The sequence below is a fragment of the Papio anubis genome, chromosome 20 (assembly GCF_008728515.1).
Source record: "Papio anubis isolate 15944 chromosome 20, Panubis1.0, whole genome shotgun sequence".
Taxonomy (NCBI): Eukaryota; Metazoa; Chordata; class Mammalia; order Primates; family Cercopithecidae; genus Papio; species Papio anubis.
In genome coordinates this window covers 34,444,878-34,463,416 of record NC_044995.1, presented here as the reverse complement: position 1 = coordinate 34,463,416, position 18,539 = coordinate 34,444,878, and the positions used below count along the sequence as shown (strand labels likewise).

The following is an 18,539-nucleotide window of genomic DNA, read 5'->3' as shown; positions in this document are numbered from 1 at the left end:
GCCGGAGGCCGAGGTGGTGAGGCCTGTGGATCCCAGCTACTCGGGGAGGCTGCGGCCGGGGAGAATAGTGTGGCAGAACCCAGGAGAAGGCGGGCTTGCAGTGAGCTGAGATCGACCACTGCACTCCAGCCTGGGCTGACAGGCAGACTCTGTCTCAAAAAATAAATAAATAAAAATAAAAAATAAAAAATAAAAAATAAAAAAATAAAAAATAAAAATACAAAAATTAGACGGGTGTGTTGGCGAGGTGCCTGTAATCCCCAACTCCTTGGGAGGATGGTGGGAGAATCTTTGAACCCAGGAGGTGAGGAGGAGCTGCCACAAGCCAAGATCACACCTCTGCACTCCAGGCTGGGTGACACAGAGCCTGTCTCCAAGAGAAACAAAATAAAATAAAAGTAAAAAGTAAGGAAGCCAGTCCATGGGCCGGGTGCAGTGGCTCATGCCTGTAATCTCAGCACTTTGGGAGGCCAAGGCAGGAGGATCGCAGGCCAGGGTTCAAGATCAACCTGGGCAACAGCAAGACCCCATCTTTTTTTTTTTTTTTTTTTTTTTTTTTTGAGACAGAATCTCACTCTGTTGCCCAGGCTGGGTCCCAACTAACTCACTCCTGCAACTCTCCTGCCTCAGCCTCAGAATAGCTGGTACAGCCTGCCACCCGCGTCGGCTAATTTTTGTATTTTTAGTAGTAGAGGCAGGTTTCACTGGTAGCCAGGATGAGTGAACCCATCTCTTTAAAAAATTTAAAATTAGCTGGGTGTGGTGGTGGAAACGTAGTCCAGCTAGCTATTTGGGAAGAGCCTGACAGGAGCATTGCTTGAGCCAGAATCGAGGTAGCAGTGAACTATGATTACGCCACTGCACTGCAGTCTAGGCGACAGAATGAGACCCTGTATCAAAAAAAAAAAAAGTAGTCCATGAAGAAAACATGAGAAGTATGGGGTAGGGAAGAGGATGTGAAAAAAGAAATGAATAAGCTTGAAGACCCCAAAGTCTCAGAGCAATAGTATGAAACCTTCAGACTTTTTTGCTGTATTCATCCATTCATTTTAGACAGGAGTCTCTCTCACTTGGGCTGGAGTGCAGTGGGCTCATAGCTCACGAGCCTCGACCCCTCCTGGGCTCAAGAGATCCTCCCACCTCAGACCTACGGAAGTACCTGGGACCACAGATGCCACCCTGCCCTTAGCTAATTTTATTTACTTATTATTTTTGTGAGATGGGATCTTGCTATATTGCCCAGGCTGATCTTGAACTCCTGGGCTCAAGCAATCTTCCAGCCTCAGCCTCCCAAAGTGCTGGGATTACAGGCATGAGCCACCTTGGCTTGACCAGCATTCTTTCTACCCAATTGTCCTTGACGGGCTGAGATGTTTCCAGCCAAATTGCATGGTATTGCACATGTTCACCCGGTTTTACATTTTTTTTTCCCCTGACAAATTATCTGCTTATGAAGGGTAAATTACTTTGAATTAATTCTTTTGCTTTTGCCCAGGCTCTACTTTCTACTAAGTAGCTCTTGACCAAATTGCCTGCTTCTGGCTATTTTCAACCACTTTTATTTTGACCCAATGGTCTGTTTTAGCTCAATTGTCTTTCCCTTTTTTGACCCAATTATCTATCAGCTTTTTTTTTTTTTTTTGGTAGTCTCGCTCTATGCATGTAGGCTGGAGTGCAGTGGCGGGATCTCGGCTCACTGGCGCGCTTTCCGCCTCGGGTTCCGCCATTCTCTGCCTCAGCCTACAGTAGCTGGGACTACAGGCGCCCGCCACCGCCGGCTAATTTTTTGTATTTTTAGTAGAGGCGGGGGTTTCATTGTGTTAGCCAGGATGGTCACCGATCTCTGACCTCGTGATCCCACCCGTCTTTCGGCCTCCCAAAGTGCTGGGATTACGAGGCTTGAGCCACGGCGCCCGAGCTATCTATCAGCTTTAGCTGCATTGGTGTTTTGTTCTGTTTGTTTGGTTTTGGGGTTTTTTTTTTTGAGGCGGAGTCACCGCTTTGTGTAGGCTGGGTGCAGTGGTGCGTTTGGGCTCACTACAAGCTCGCCTCGGGGACCAGCCATTCCTACCTCAGCCTCCCGGTAGCTGGGACTGGTAGCCACCATGCCTGGCTAATTTTTTTTTTTTGTATTTAGTAAGAGGCAGTTCCACCGTCGATCCTTAGGATAATTGTCTCTGACCTAAAATGATCCGCGTCTCCCAAAGTGCTGGAATTACGAAACTTGACCACCAGCCGGCGGTTTTGTTTTTGTTTTTGTTTTTTGGCGAGGTCTGGCTCTATGCGCCCAGGCTGGAGTGCGGTGATGCGATCTCGGCTCACTGCAAGCTCGCCTCCCGGAGTTCCGCGCCATTCTCCTGCTCAGCCTCCCGAGTAGCTGGGACTACAGGCACCCGCCACCTCGCCCGGCTAGTTTTTTGTATTTTTTAGTAGAGACGGGGTTTCACCGTGTTAGCCAGGATGGTCTCGATCTCCTGACCTCGTGATCCGCCCGTCTCGGCCTCCCAAAGTGCTGGGATTACAGGCGTGAGCCACCGCGCCCGGCCAAGGGTTTTTTTTTTAAGAAGGAGTCTCGCTCTGTCACCCAGGCTAGAGTACAATGATGCAATCTCAGCTCACTGCAGCCTCCACCTCCCAGGTTCAAATGATTCTTCTGACTCAGCCTCCCGAGTAGCTGGGATTACAGGCACGCACCACCATGCCTGGCTAATTTTTGTATTTTTAGTAGTGACCAGGTTTCATCCTGTTGGCCAGGCTGGTGTCAAACTCCTGACCTCAAGTAATCTGCCTACCTCGGTCTCCCAAAGTACTGGGATTATGGCGTGAGCTGCTGCGCCTGGCCTGTCTTTGCTTTTGACCATACTGTTCGTTTGTGGCAAGTTGGTTGTTATCAAGCTTGCCCTGTCTGCCAAGCATTCATTTTGGTGAAATTGATTTTATTTATCTATTTATTTATTTATTTTAATATATTTATTTTTTAGAAATGGGTCTCACACTGTTGCCTAGGCTGAAGTGCAGCCGCACAATGATGGCTTATTGCACCCTTGACCTCCTGGGCTCAAGCAATCCTCCCGCCTCAGCCTCCTGAATAGCTGGGACTACAGGGGTGTACCACCACACCTGGCCTTTTTTTTTTTTTTTTTTTTTTTTTGAGTTGGAGTCTCGCTCTGTCGCCCAGGCTGGAGTGCAGTGGTGCGATCTCAGCTCAGATCACGATCTGACCTCGTGATCCGCCCACCTCGGCCTCCCAAAGTGCCGGGATTACAGGCGTGAGCCACCGTACCCGGCCCTAAATTGATTTTTAACCAACTTGTTTTTGATAAATTGTGGTGGACCAAAGTGTTTGTCAACAGTTTCACTGGTCCGGGAGATAGGTTTGTCCACCAGGATATAAGGAAGGAGTGAAGGACTTCCCAGTTGGTGCAGAAAAGAGAAGGAGGCAGATTTATCCTCAGAATAGAGGACTGGCCAGGCATGGTAACTCACACCTGTAATCCCAGCACTTTGGGAGGCCGAGACAGGAGGATTGCTTGAGGTCAGGAGTTCAAGACCAGCCTGGCCAACATGGTGAAACCCCATCTCTACTAAAAATACAAAAATTAGCCAGGCATAGTGGTATGCACCTGTAATCCCAGCTACTCAGGAGCTGAGGCAGGAGAATTGCTTGAACCTGGGAGGTGGAGGTTGCAGTGAGCAGAGATTGCACCACTGTACTCCAGTCTGGGTGACAGAGCGAGACTCCATCTCAAAAAAAAAAAAAAAGAGAATAGAGGACTGGGTCTCTCTAGAAGAGGCAGGGTATGGGAGAAAGGGAGCAACTCCTTAGGGCACGGGTCTGGTCTGTGGCCTGTTAGGAGCTGGGCCGCACAGCAGGAGGTGGGCGGCGGTTAGGTGAGTGAGTGAAGTTTCATCTGTATTTATAGTTGCTCCCCATCACTCACATTACCGCCTGAGTTCCGCCTCCTGTCAGATCAGTGGTGGCATTAGATTCTCACAGGAGGCCGGGCGCAGTGGCTCAAACTTGTAATCCCAGCCCTTTGGGAGGCCAAGGTGGGTGGATCACCTGAAGTCAAGAGTTCACAACCAGCCTGGCCAACATGGTGAAACCCCATCTCTATTAAAAATACAAAAAATTGGCCAGGAGCGGTGGCTCAAGCCTGTAATCCTAGCCCTTTGGGAGGCCGAGACGGGCAGATAACGAGGTCAGGAGATCGAGACCATCCTGGCTAACCCGGGGAAACCCCATCTCTACTAAAAAATACAAAAAAAAAACCTAGCTGGGCGAGGTGGCGGGCGCCTGTAGTCCCAGCTACTTGGGAGGCTGAGGCAGGAGAATGGCGTGAACCCGGGAGGCGGAGCTTGCAGTGAGCCGAGATCGTGCCACTGCCCTCCAGGCTGGGTGACAGAGTGAGACTCCATCTCAATAAAAAAAAAGAAAAAGAAAAAGAAACAGATAAATGAACATTAAATTTAGGGAGGGCGTGGCTTGCTTTCTTCCCTGGGACAGCAAATGAAGATGGAAGGTAAGGTGTGAGTATGGGCGGAGCCTAGGGGGTTGGTGAGGTCTCCGCGTGCATCTCCCTGAGGTTCCTGGCCCACCCCTCTGTTGGAGACCCCGGCCACCCACTACCCTCTGAGTGACACTGGACCCATTTCCAAGCGGAGAAGGAAGATAGGAAGACCAAAAGGCAGGGGATACAGGAGAGGATGTAAGGTTATACAGGGGGAGTGGCGGGAGGAGGCCACAGCACCCAGCTGGACACAGGCAGGTTGTCGGTCTAAATGTCCACTCCTCCAGGCTGAACCCCCCCACCCCAACGACGGTGCCCACTCCCCAGCAGACAGCGGGTCTCCCAAGACAGGCACTAACGAACAGGGTACAGGAAAGCTTGAAAGGGGTCTCGCCAAGCCCTCTGGCCCCCATGTGCTGGTCACAGGCTCCCTGCTTCCCTGTGTGATAGTGGGGAGGGGCCTTGGGATCACCAAGGTGCCCACCTTCCCATGGGCCTCCCAGAACATCAATCAGGCTGAGTACTTACTGTGCTGCTCACCCCAGCCAAAATAATTCCAGTTGCCTACAAAGAGAAGGGGCAGAAATAATAAAAGGGAGCAGACAAAGGGGTGGGTGTAGGAAGCGGGCCCCCCTGCGGTCCTCCTCACTCTCCGCATCTGCTCCCCCCACCCCAAGAGCCCCTCTTGTCCTGAGTACCTTTCCTAAGTATCACTTTCATTGCTGACACTTGCTGTGTCTCTGCTCTCCACCTTGGGAGGAAGGTGGGATATCCCTGTTTGTTTATTTTTTTCTTTTCTTTAATTTTTTTTGTTTTTTGAAACAGGGTCTCACTCTGTCATCCAGCCTGGAGTGGAGTGGTGCAATCATGGCTCACTGCAGCCTCCAATTCCCAAGCTCAAGTGATCCTCCCACCTCAGCCTCCCGAGTAGCTGGGATTACAGGCACCCACCACCATGTTCAGCTAATGTTTTGGTTCTTGGTGGTTTTTCTTTTTGTTTTTTTGTGCAGAGATGGAGTCTTGCTATGTTGGCCAGGGTGGTCTCAAACACCTGGTCTCATGTGAGGCCGAGTAGCTGTGATTTACAGGCATGAGCCACTGAGCCTGGCTCAGTTTTCAATGAGAGGAAAGGCTCAGTCAGGAAGTAACAAAGTGGGTATCTGGGCCCAGGGTTTTCTGACTATGAAGTCTGGGGTTAACAGTCTCCCAGTCTCCACCCTTTTCCTCTCCCAGCTCTTGGATAAGGAAAGACACACTCAATTGGAAACCCTAAGGTTTAAAACACCTCTGTTGGGTGGTCTGCTCATTTTACGGGTGAAACTAGGAGGCTCAGAGAGATGCAGTGAGCAGCCAAAAGTCACACAGCCTCTGAGCATCAGGGCCAGGGCGAGAACCCCTTTGCCTATCATGTGCAGTACCTGGCACTTCACAAAAATGTCCTGGACCAGAGTCCTGGCTCCTCTGACCATTGACTGCTTCCTCTGGGAAATGGGGGTGACAAAATACGCCCAGGGAGGACTTGTGGGTAAACACTGAGTGGTGGTCTCCACTTCCCAAATCGAACTTGCCCCTGGCTCTAGTCCATCTGCCCAGGGACTCTCTGCCACTGCCTTCCCACCTCCACTCTGCCTGGCCCCACCCCCATTGCAACCTCTCAATGACCCCATTCACCCAGAGGGGGTTTGTAATTCCTTCCGGGCAGTGATGACTCCTCCCTGGCCAGGGAAGCCAAGGAACTTTCTCAATATCACACCCCAAGTTAGTGTAGAAACAGGATACTCCAGCTGGAGTTCCCCAAGCCCCCCTCAACCCCACCTCCATTACCACCCTCCTGGACACATGGTGGGGGAGACACAGATACAGGGAAAGCTGTGAGAGGGGAAAAAAGGAAGATGGAAAAGCAAATGGAAAGGGGTTAGGCACGGTGGCTCACACCTGTAATCCCAGCACTTTGGGAAGCTGAGGTGGGTGGATCACATGAGGTAAAAAATTTGAGACCAGCCTGGCCAACATGGCGAAACCCCATCTCTACTAAAAATACAAAAATTAGCTGGGCGTGACGGCATGTGCCTGTAATCCCCACTACTCAAGAGGCTGAGTCACAAGAATCGCCCAAACCCAGGAGGCAGAGGCTGCAGTGAGCCAAGATAGTACCATTGCAGTCCAGTCTGGGTGACAGAGGGAGACTCTATCTCCAAAAAAAAAAAAAAAAAAAGAAGAAGAAGAAGAAGAAAAGAAAGTAAATGGAAAGGAGAAGGAGTTGGCTGAAGAGTGAAGTGGGGTTTTGGTGTCAGCAGGTGGGAGCTCTGTCCTGAGGCTATATGATTTGCTACTTCTCCTCCACCACAAAGCAATGGGAAGTCATTTTAAGGAGGGAGACAGCTCTTCCATCCATGAAAAGACCTTGTCTGGATGCATCTGAGTGTCGACAGGGCCCAGGAAGATTAAAAAAATCTTGACAACTGCAGCCTTGATGGAAATAGGAAGAGAAACGTGATCATCATCATCAACAGACAAGGTGCAGTGGAAAGGGAAGCAAAGTTGGAGTCCCTCAGACCTGGTTTCAAATCCTGGCTCTGCCACTTGCTGGGTGTGTGGCCTTAGGTAAATCACATCTCCTCTTGGGCCTCAGTTTCTCCATCTAAGAAAATGGGTTAGTGAAACAGCCTTCATCTGTTGTACGTGTGCCCATTGTACATGTGCTGGCAGGATCTTCTGTCTGTGTCTGTCTGCGCCATCTGACTGTAGGCTGCTCGGGGTTTGTGCTGGCCCCGTGAATAGTTTGTGGAATGAGTTATACGCCCTCATCCAGGATCTGATGAATGGAAAGTGAAGCATCTACGAAGTGTTTTTCATATCTCTAGATGTCCTGGATCCTTCCAACAGCCCTTAGAGGGAGGGGGCTGTCAGATGCACTATTTCAAAGAGAGGGCCCCTAAATATAGAAGAGGGACGCTGGCCTGCCCATGACCACATAGCAAGGTGGGAATCAAGCCCAAGCCTCAGAACTCTACCTTCCTTCTTTCCTTCCTTTCTTCCTTTCTTTCTTCCTTCCTTCCTTCCTTCCTTCCTTCCTTCCTTCCTTCCTTCCTTCCTGTCTTCCTCCCTGTCTTTCATCAAGCCCAAGTCTCAGAACTCTTCCCTTCCTTCCTTCCCTCCCTCCCTCCCTTCTTTCTTTCTTTTTTTTTTTTTCTTTTTTTTTTTCTTTCTTTCTTTCTTTCTTTCTTTCTTTCTCTCTTTCTTTCTCTTTCTTTCCTTCCTTCTTTTTATGAGTCAGAGTCTCGCTCTGTCACCCAGACTGGAGTGCAGTGGGTGAGCCATGACCTTGGCCCACTGCAGATTCTGCCTTCTGGGTTTAAGCAATTCTCCTGCCTCAGCGTCCTGAGTAACTGGGATTACAGGCACCCACCACCAGGCCTGTTCAATTTTTTTGTATTTTTAGTAGAGATGGGGTTGTGCCCTGTTGGCCAGGCTGGTCTCGAACTCCTGACCTCGGCCTCCCAAAGTGCTGGGATTACAGGGGTGAGCCACCATGCCTAGCCTCAGAACGCTAATTTCTAATATACTGTAAGTGACACTGCACTCTCAGGACTTGTATCTCCAGACTGGAGGAGCCTTTAGACAGGACAGTCATGGGGTAGGGGAGGGATGAGTGTTTCAGCTGATGCCCAAGGAAGAATCAAGAGGTACTTACAGCACTGGTTGCTGGGGACAGGCAGAGGCTTGTCTTGCTCATCTTGGAACGAATACTGAAGGGGTGGGGGAAGGAGAAAGGGCTTATCTCAGAGGGGCCAAAGGCCAGGGGACCAGGATAGTCCTCTGTTCCATCCCATCCCGACTTCCCTCTGCCTCCCAAATTCTCTCCCCCACTATGAGAAGGATACAGGGAGTAAGAGAGAAAAGGAGAGAAAGATACACACACACACACACACACACACACACACACACACAGAGATGTGAGAGAGAGAGAGAAAGACGGAGACAGAGACAGAGAAGGAGTGAGAAACAGAGATAGAAAAAGACTAGGGGCCAGGTGCAGTGACTCACACCTGTAATCCCAGCACTTTGGGAGGCCGAGACAGGCAGATCACTTGAGGTCAGGAGTCTGAGACCAGCCTGGCCAACATGGTGAAACCCTGTCTCTATTAAAAACACAAAAAATTAGCTGGGCGTGGTGGCACGCGCCTGTAAGCCCAGCTGCTTGGGAGGCTGAGGTACGAGATTCACTTAAACCCGGGCGGCGGAGGTTGCAGTGAGCTGAGATTGTCCCATTGCACTCCAGCCTGGACGACAGAGGGAGGCTCCGTCTCAAACAAACAAACAAACAAACAAACTAGGTATATACCCAAAGGAAAAGAAATTGTCCTACCAAAAAGACACATGCACACATATGTTCATGGCAGTGCTATTCACAACAGCAAAGACATGGAATAAACTTAGGTGCCCATCAATGGTGGATTGGATTTTTTTTTTTTTTTTTTTTTGAGACAGAGTCTTGCTGTGTCACCCCGGCTGGAGTGCAGTGGCGTAATCTCGGCTCACTGCAACCTCCTCCCGAGTAGCTGGGATTATAGGCGCATGCCGCCATGCCCAGCTAATTTTTCTATTTTTAGTAGAGACGGTTTCACCATGTTGGCCAGGCTGGTCTTGAACTCCTGACCTCAGGCAATCCTTCCACCTCTGCCTCCCAAAGTGCTGGGATTACAGGCGTGAGCCACCGTGCCCGGCTTGGATTTTCTTTTTGTTTTTTAATGTGGTACCTATACTCCATGGAGAACTACACAACCATAAAAATGAATTAAATCATGTCCTTTGCACGAACATGGAGGTGGCTGGAGGCCAGTATAAAGCGAATCCATCCAAAAACAGAAAACCAAATCCCACATGTTCTTGCTTATAAGTGCAACCTAAACATTGGGTGCTCATGGACATAAAGATGGAAACAGTAGGCTGGGCACCATGGCTCCCATCTGTAATCCCAGCACTTTGGGAGGCCGAGGTGGGCAGATCATGAGGTTAAGAGATCGAGACTATCCTGGCTAAACAGTGAAACCCCGTCTCTGCTAAAAATAAAAAAATTAGCCAGGTGTGGTGGCGCACGCCTGTAGTCCCAGCTACTCGGGAGGCCGAGGCAGGAGAATCACTTGAACCCAGAAGGTGGAGGTTGCAGCGAGCTGAGATCGCACCACTGCACTCCAGCCTGGTGACAGAGCGAGACTTTGTCTCAAAAAAGAAAAAAAAAAAAAAAGCGATAGAAACTGTAGACACTGGGAACTCCAGAACAGAGGAAGGAGGGAGTAGGACAAGGGTGAATAAACTACCTGTTGGGTACTGCGTTTACTACTTGAGTAATGCCGTGAAATTCCAAACCTTAGCCATAATGCAATATATTCGTGTAACAAACCTGCACATGTACCCCTGAATGGAAAATAAATGTTTTTATTTTATTATTATTATCTATATTATTATTTTGAGACAGAGCCTTGCTCTGTCACCCAGGCTGGAGTGCAATGGCGTGATCTTGGCTCACTGCAACCTCCCCCTCCCAGATTCAAGTGATCCTCCCACGGACCTGGAACAACAGGCGCCCGCCACCACGCCTAGCTAATTTTTTGTGTTTTTAGTAGAGACGGGGTTTCACCATGTTGGCCAGGCTGGTCTCGAACTCCTGACCTCAAACGATCTGCCCGCCACGGCCTTCCAAATTGCTGGGATTAGAGGTGTGAGCCACTGAGCCTGGCTAATTTTTTTTTTTTTTTTTTTTTTTTTAGTAGAGACGGGGTTTCACTGTGTTGGCCAGGCTGATCTTGAACTCCTGACTTCAGGTGATTTGCCCACCTTGGCCCCCCAAAGTGCTGGAATTCCAGGCATGAGCCACTGCGCCTGGCCTCTGCATGTTTCTTGACCCCATCATTGTCTTGAGATTGGACCACATGGGTCATGGACGCAGTCAGGTTAACAAAGTTAGAAACAGAGACGCAGGGAAAGACAAGCTCAGAGAGAAACAGCATCAGTAAGTGAAAATCGTGGGGAGACAGAGACAGAAACAAGGAAGAAAACAGCCCCCTCCCAGCGCAACACTCACTTCATCCTGGTCCCGCATAGCGTTGAGCTGCTCCAGCTTCTTGGCCCAGTAGCGAGCCTCCTCTTCGGGAATGTCTGCAAGCAGAGCCGTGTCCGTGAGCCTGGAAGCTCCTCCCTGCCCCTCAGCCTCCATCCTCCAGGCCTACTGAGTTCCAGCCGGGCCCTGGTTTCTGGGGTCTTTGGCAAAGCCTCAGAAATAGGGGTGGGCTGGCCTGGGGTCTCAAGAGGGTGGATGGAGATGAAGGGGAGGTACCGTGGTGTCTCTGATGCCCCTCTTCCCAGAGCTGGATGGAGAATAGTTGGAGGATGAGAGGAGATGGTTCCTAGCCTTTACGAGGGTGGGGAAGCCATTGTTTTTATTTAATTTTTTTAAATTAAAAAAAATTTTTTTTGAGACGGAGTCTCACTCTGTTGCCCAGGCTGGAGTACAGTGGAGCAATCGTGGCTCACTGCAACCTTCGCCTCCCGGGTTCAAGCAATTCTCCTGCCTCCGCCTCCTAAGTAGCTAGGATTCCAGGTATGCGCCACCACGCCTGGCTAATTTTTTGTATTTTGAGTAAAGACAGGGTTTCTCCATGTTGGCCAGGCTGGTCTGAAACTCCTGACGTCAGGTGATCCATCCACCACAGCCTCTCAAAGTGCTGGGATTACAGGCATGAGCCACCATGCCCATTGTTTTTATTTTTTATTTTTTAGAGACAGGGTCTCACTCTGTCACCCAGGCTGGAGTGCAGTGGCACAATCACAGCTCACTGCAGCCTCAAACTCCTGGGCTCGAGCTATCCTCCCGCCTCAGCCTCCTGAATAGTTGGGACTACAGGCACCTGGTGAATTTCTTTTTCTTTTTTCTTTTTTTTGAGATGGAGTCTCGCTCTGTCATTCAGGCTGGAGTGCAGTGGCGCTATCTCAGCTCACTGCAAGCTCCGCCTCCCAAGTTCACGCCATTCTCCTGCCTTAGCCTCCCGAGTAGCTGGGACTACAGGTGCCCGCCACCACACCGGCTAATTGTTTTGTATTTTTAGTAGAGACGGGGTTTCACCGTGTTAGCCGGGATGGTCTCAATCTCCTGACCTCGTGATCCACCCACCTCAGCCTCCCAAAGTGCTGGGATTACAGGCGTGAGCCACCTGTGCCCAGCAGCCACCTCGCCTGGTAAATTTTTAACTTTTTCATAGAGATGGGATCTCACTAGATCGCCCAGGCTGGCCTCAAACTCCTGGCCTCAAATGATCCTCCCACCTCAGCCTCCCAAAGTGCTGGGATTACAGGCATGAGATACTGTGCCTGGCCAGCCATGGGTTCTTAGAAGAATGAGGTGGAGAGACTCAAGGTGCTTCCGGAAAGGAAGAGGGGACTATCTGTTCTCAGCCTCTGTCTACATGTCTCTCTCTGTCTCTCTTTGTCTCTCTCTCTCTGTCTGTCTCTCCTCCTATCCCCAGCTCAATGTTGCAGCCTTAGGCATCACCAAGGAACCGCCAGGATAGCTCAGCCCTGAGCGCCGTGGGTTTGTGAAACATTTGCAGCTCATTGGGAAGGTGCGGGGCCTGGGTCATGGCCTGCACGCAGCAGGTTCAGCCTGTTGACTCTCCTGGAATAGCTGAGTGAGTCCAGAAGTGGGGCCGAGCTGGGTGAATGTCCCGTGCCTGGGTACTCACCTAAGGGCAGCTCAAAGCGCGTGTCCAGGAGGATGCGGTGGAAAGTGGGGTCCTTGGTGCCGCAGATCTCACTGTCCGCCATGATGACCTGGGAGTCCAGTGTCAGCCACTCTCCAGGGCCCTCCTGGAGGTCAGTGGAGGAGGTGTGTGGGTCAGGCATCTGCTACGCTGGTCCCTGGGGCCCCTACTCTCACATGAGACATCCCCCTCACCCCTACCCCAAAACAAAAGTCGTGTCTCCTCCTCCCCTTCCCTTTCCCAAAAAAGATGATCTTGTTTATTCCTTCTGTTCTTTGACGATCCATGATTTCTTATTTATGATGATTGAGCGACTGATGATGTCTTGATCTCCTGACCTGATCCGGTTTGTTCGGTTCCCGCATTTATTTGATCTGATCTGCTTTGGCGTCCCGCCCCTGCCCGTCCGCCCGCCCGCTGGCGGTCGCCCGCCCGCCCGTTCACCAGCGGCGGCGGCGGCGGGCGCTTGCTGCCCAGGCTCATCTCGAACTCCTGGCCTCAACTGATCCTCTTGCCTCAGCCTCCAGTAGCTGGGACTACAGGCACATGCCATTGTGCCTGGCTGTGTCCCATGTTACACATGAGGAAACTGCGACTCAGAGAGGAGAAGGTCTCAGTCCAGGGCCACATGGTGAGTCAGGGGAACCCAAAGCAAAGGACCCAGAGGGGGAGCCCCTTGGGGTTATGTAAGGGCAGTCCCAGCCCGGCATGGTCATTCCCCACCCCTGATAAGGGGTTATGAGACTCCGACTTCAGATAAAAACCCTGGAGCCTCCCAGCATCCATGGAGAAAGTCCCCCAAGACAACGAGCCCATTTCCCCTGGCTCAGGAATGTGAGCCTTTGAGCAACTGGGGTTCACCCTGAACCTCAGTTTGTTCATTATTCAAATGGAATGATATTCGGTGGAATCCACTTTCTGCCGCCCAGGTGACCAGGCCCCCCTCACACTTGAAGGGCCACTGAGGAAATTTTGGGTCTCCCTCAAGGCTTCCTTTTATATATTAAAATTAAAATTAAATTAAATTAAAAATTTTTTGAGACAGGGTCTCACTCTTTCACCCAGGCTGGAGTGCAGTGGCGTGATCTCAGCTCACTGCAACCTCCGCTTCCCAGGCTCAAGTGATTCTCCTGACTCAGCCTCCTGAGCTGCTGGGATTACAGGTGTGCGCCAGCACGCCCAGCTAATTTTTTGTATTTTTTAGTAGAGACAGGGTTTCACCATGTTTCCCAGGCTGGTCTACTGAGCTCAGGCAATCCACATGCCTCAGCCTCCCAAAGTGCTGGGATTACAGGTGTGAGCCACCGCGCCCGGCCAAGGCTTCCTTTTAGACTCACTTGCCTAGACTGTTGCAACCATTTCGTCCCTCTGCATTCATTCATTCAAACACAGACACTCACTGGCCAGGTGTGGTGCCTCATGCCTATAATCTCAGCACTTCGGGAGGCCAAGGTGGGCGGATCACTTGAGGTCAGGAGTTCAAGATCAGCCTGGCCAACATGGTGAAACCCCATCTCTACTAAAAATGCAAAAATTAGCTGGGTGTGGTGGCGGGCACCTGCAATCCCAGCACTTTGGGAGGCCGAGGTGGGCAGATCACTTGAGGTCAGGAGTTCAAGACCAGCCTGCCCAACATGGTGAAACCCCATCTCTACTAAAAATACAAAAATTAGCTGGGTGTGGTGGAGGGCGCCTGTAATCCCAGCTACTCAGGAGGCTGAGGCAGGAGAATCACTTGAGCCAGGGAGGCGGAGGTTGCAGTGAGCCAAGACTGTGCCATTGCACTCCAGCCTGGTGACAGAGTAAGACTCTGTCTCAAAGTAAAATAAAATAAAATAAAATAAAATAACGAAAACGAACAAACAAAAAACAGTCCCCAGTCCCTCCTCTATGCCTAGTTCATAGTGGATGATGCAAGGGTCCCCAAGAGGCCCCAGCCATCATCATCCTGGCCCCTGAGGAGCCCATAACCCTTGGAAACAAGGCTGGACACAGGCACCCATGAGGTCATAGCTAGCCCAGAGGGAGGAAGGAGGACTAAAGGATCCAGAGGGAAGTCAGAGAGGGTTCCCTGGAGGAGGGCACATGGGAATTTAGAGGGTGATGGAAAGGAGGACACTTGAAGCTCAGGGAACACACTATACAAAGGTTCAGAGGCTGCAATCTGGGAGGGGTGGAGGTTGGAGTGTGGGAGAAGATGAGGCTAGTGGGCAGGTGCCATCTGAGGGGCCTCCCAAGGCAGATGGACAGGGGAGGACAGATGAGAGCTCCAGCTAATAAGACCTTCCTGGGGTCAGCATGGAGGGGTTGAGACTTAAGGTCAGGAGGCCAGGGATTGGGCTGTGGGGACAGATGAATAGACATGACCACGGCCTGGTGTGGTGGCTTGCACCTGTAATACCAGCACTTTGGGAGGCTGAGGTGGGCAGATTGCTTGAGCCCAGGAGTTCGAGACCAGCTTGGGCAACATGGCAAAACCTTGTCTCTATTGAAAATACAAAAAAACAAAAAAAAAAAAAAAATGAGTGGGGCGTAGTGGCATGCACCTGCAGTCCCAGCTGAGGTGGGAGGATCACTTGAGCCTGGGAAGTCGAGGCTGCAATGGGCCATGATCGTGCCACTGCACTGCAGCCTGGGCAACAGAGTGAGACCCTGTCTCAAAAATAAATAATTAAATAAAAAATAGACATCACTGCTACCTGCTGACCGTGATGCACAGGCTGAGGGGCCAGGGTTGTTACCTAACACTTTCTTATGAGCTGGTGTAACCTTCCTGCTGCTGCCCATCTGGGACACAAAATGCTAATTGCCTACATTACCCCTTTTCTCCTTCCAAGGTAATACATTTTTAGCTGTGCCTAAGGTTGCACTACCTAGGACTACATTTTCCAGTCTAGGACTACATTTCCCAGAATCTCTTGCAGCTAGGTGTTGGCCACATGTCTAAGTTCTGGCCAATGAGATGTGCATGAACCGCCCCCCTTCTCCCCACCATCACCTTTCTGTGGTTGGAATGAAGATGCAATGGTGAGCCTAAAGCAGCCATTTGGGGCCACAAGGTGGAAGCCACAAGGAGAGAGAGGCAGAGCAAAATGGAAGGTGTATAGGTCCTGGTGACTTTGGAAGGTTCGTGGCAATCTCAAGTGTCTACATTGATGTTGTCGGGGGATTGGAGATAAATGTCCATCTTGTTTAGCCCACTGGTCTCTGGGCTTCTGCAAGGCACTCGTCCTTCCTCACCCTCAGGCCACCCGCCACTCACCTCATTGGACTGGCGGATGGTCCGCAGTGGGATCCACACAGTGCCCACCATTGTGTCCCAGATGAGACCTTTGTTCCACACCTCCACTGTCAGTCCCAAATCCAGACGGTTAATCTCGCTGCGGAAAAAGGAGAAGGGGCATCGAGGGAGCAGGAGGGAGGAAACGAGGGCCCAGAGAGGTTAGTTCATTCACCTGAGAACATACAGCATACTGCAATTCAAACTTAGGCTTGGGAGTGTCCTAGGTGGTAGGGTAACATGGTGGTTCTCATTTTATAGAGGGGAAACTGAGACCAGGGTGGAAAGTTAAGAGCTCGGGGTATCACAAAAGAACCAGGATTCAAAGCCGGGAAGGACGGCTTGGGAACAGATGTTAGACCTCGCCTGCACCTTCATCTTTCTGAGCCCTTCCTTGGCCCTCCAACCCTGGGTAAGTGAGAAAGAGGCTCAAATACCCTCCGTAGCTCCCTTTACCCCCAGGATAAGGACATTGGGGGCACCTCTGTCCTTCGCAGTGTCATCTCCATCTAATGAGGTGAGGACACAATCCCACCTCCAAGCACTTTCCCTGCAGGCCTCGCCCTAGACATATGTGGATTCGGGGGAGCAGGAAACTTAGTGAAATGTGAGATTCACTGAATTTACAGTTCACCAAAGATTTATCTTAAGGAATGTATTTTTATTTTTTTAATTTTTTAATTTTTATTTTATTTATTTATTTTTTTTTGAGACGGAGTCTCATTTCTGTCGCCCAGCTGGAGTGCAGTGGTCGGATCTCAGCTCACTGCAAGCTCTGCCTCCTGGTTCACGCTTATTTTCTCCGCCTCAGCCTCGAGTAGCTGGGACTACACACTACCGGGCTAGTTTTTGTATTTCTTATTAGAGACCGGGTTTCACTGCATAGTTGGTGATGGTCTTCACCCGGTGGATGCTCTTTCAGTGTTAGATTGCTGGAGCCACCGGCCGAATGTATTTTAAACATGGCTGGGCCGTACTCACGCCGTAATCCCAGCACTTTGGGGAGGCCGTGACAGGTGGGATCACCTGAGGTTGGGAGTTCAAGACCCGCTCATCAACATGGAGAAACCCGCTTCCACTAAAAAATTCAAAATCAGGCCGGGCGCGTGGCTCATGCCTGTAATCCCAGCACTTTGGGAGGCCATGCGCGGCGGATCAGGTCAGGGTATCTGTACCATCCCGGCTAACACGTGAAACTCCCATCTCTACTAAAAATACAAAAATTAGCTAGGTGTGGTGGCGGGTACTCGGTCTCGCTGCCGCGGGATACTGGAGGTGCAGGAGAATGGCGCGGAACTCCGGGAGGGCGAGCTTGCAGTGAGCCTTTGTGATCACACCACCGACTCCAGCCTTGGGACAGAGACTGTCTCAGACAAAAAAAAAAAGGAAAAAATCTGTTGGCCAGCAGTGGCTCACTGCCTGTAATCCCAGCACCTGGGAGGCTAAGGTGGGCGGATCACATGAGTCCAGGAGTTTGAGACTAGCCTGGCCACCATAGGGAAATACCATCTCTACTTAAAACACAAAAATTAGCTGGGTGTGGTGGCACACGCATGTAATCTCAGCTACTTGGGAGACTGAGGCAGGAGGATCACTTGAATCTGGGAGGTGGAGGTTGAAGTGAGCCGAGATCACGCCACTGTACTCCAGCCTGGGCAACAGAGTGAGGCTCTGCCTCAAAACAAACAAACAAACAAAACTGGTGGCAAGGCCTGGGAAGGCATGATGTCCTGAAGTTGTAGCTCGGGGGTGGTGGTCAGGGAGGGCTTCACTGAGGAGGTGACACAAGCTGAGACCTGAAGGAGAAGAGCCAGCTGGGGACGGGAAAGCAAGTGCAAGGGCCCTGGGGCAAGAACGAGCTGGGAGGTGTTGGAGACAAGGGGCAGAGGTGGGTGTGGCTGGAGCAGGTGAGGGAGATAGAGCGAGAAGCTGGTGGGAACCGCCGGGAAAGCGGTGGGTTTTATGGTGAGGTCGATGAGCCATGGACAAGTTGGGAACATGGGAGCGACAGGATGTGATTTGCAGTTTTAAAAATATTCCCCTGGCTGCCTGGAGAACAGATTGTAGGAGGTGGATGGCACAGGAGGCCAGGGCGGAGGCTGGCGGGCAGCGGGGACTTGGCTGGTGGCCACGGAGACCAAGGGAAGGGATTGGATTGGGGATGTGCTTTGGAGGCGAGGGTGATAAGGTGGACATGGGAAGAGGGAGGACAGAGGGGAGTCGCCCGGGATTCCCTGGTGTCCAGCTCTGCCCTGAGGGGCCAGCGAGGTGCTGGGCTGTGCCAGGGGCCCAGGTCATGCCAGACACTGCAGACTCACAACATGAAATCCTGCTCCCAGCTGGGCTGGCTGCCCCGCACCGCGATGGTCGTGCTCTTGACATTCTGAACTTTCAGGGTCACGTACGTGTTGAATTTCTCTGCGGCAGTGAGAGCAGCGGTCAGCGCTGGGGCTCAGGGACTCTCCAATGCCCTTCCCAAGCTCTAGACGATCTGCTATGATCCCTTCGGGAATTTCTGGGCCACTCACCCCCTAACCCACAACCCTAACCCTCAGGGCACAAGGGAGGGGCCTCAGTGCCGGGAGACGTGGAATTTTGGGATACTTCATCCAGCTGCTTCGAAATGACCATGTCATTGGTTTTCGGCTAAAAAGACTGAGGTCCCAGAAAAGGGGAACAACATTGACCGTAAGAAACCCCCTTGGCAGGCCGGGCACGGTGGCTCGCGCCTGTAATCCCAGCACTTTGGGAGGTCAAGGCGGGAGGATTGCTTGAGCCCAGGAGTTCGAGACCAGCTTGGGCAACTTAGCAAAACCCTATCCCTACTAAAAATACAAAAAATAATTAGTTGGGTAGAGTGGCACCCACCTGTGGTCCCAGCTACTTAGGAGGCTGAGGTGGGAGGATCGCTTGAGCCTGGGAGGTTGAGGCTGTAGTAAGGCATGATTGCATCACTGCACTCCAGCCTCAAAAAATAAAAATTTAAAATAA

The 18,539-nt window shown here is 51.2% G+C and overlaps 1 protein-coding gene across 1 annotated transcript in view; it reads right to left on the bottom strand.

Moving 5' to 3' along the window:
• Positions 1-17,950, bottom strand: part of UNC13A (unc-13 homolog A) — a 107,161-nt gene extending 89,211 nt beyond the window's left edge. The window contains exons 1-6 of the mRNA XM_031659771.1: positions 17,867-17,950; positions 15,531-15,648; positions 12,251-12,374; positions 10,597-10,670; positions 8,206-8,260; positions 5,040-5,075 (exon numbers count right to left, since the gene is read on the bottom strand). Coding sequence (XP_031515631.1) covers positions 5,040-5,075; positions 8,206-8,260; positions 10,597-10,670; positions 12,251-12,374; positions 15,531-15,648; positions 17,867-17,871 — 412 coding nt within the window. The 5' untranslated portion in view covers positions 17,872-17,950. The remainder of the gene's footprint in view (positions 1-5,039; positions 5,076-8,205; positions 8,261-10,596; positions 10,671-12,250; positions 12,375-15,530; positions 15,649-17,866) is intronic.
• Positions 17,951-18,539: the final 589 nt, after the last annotated feature.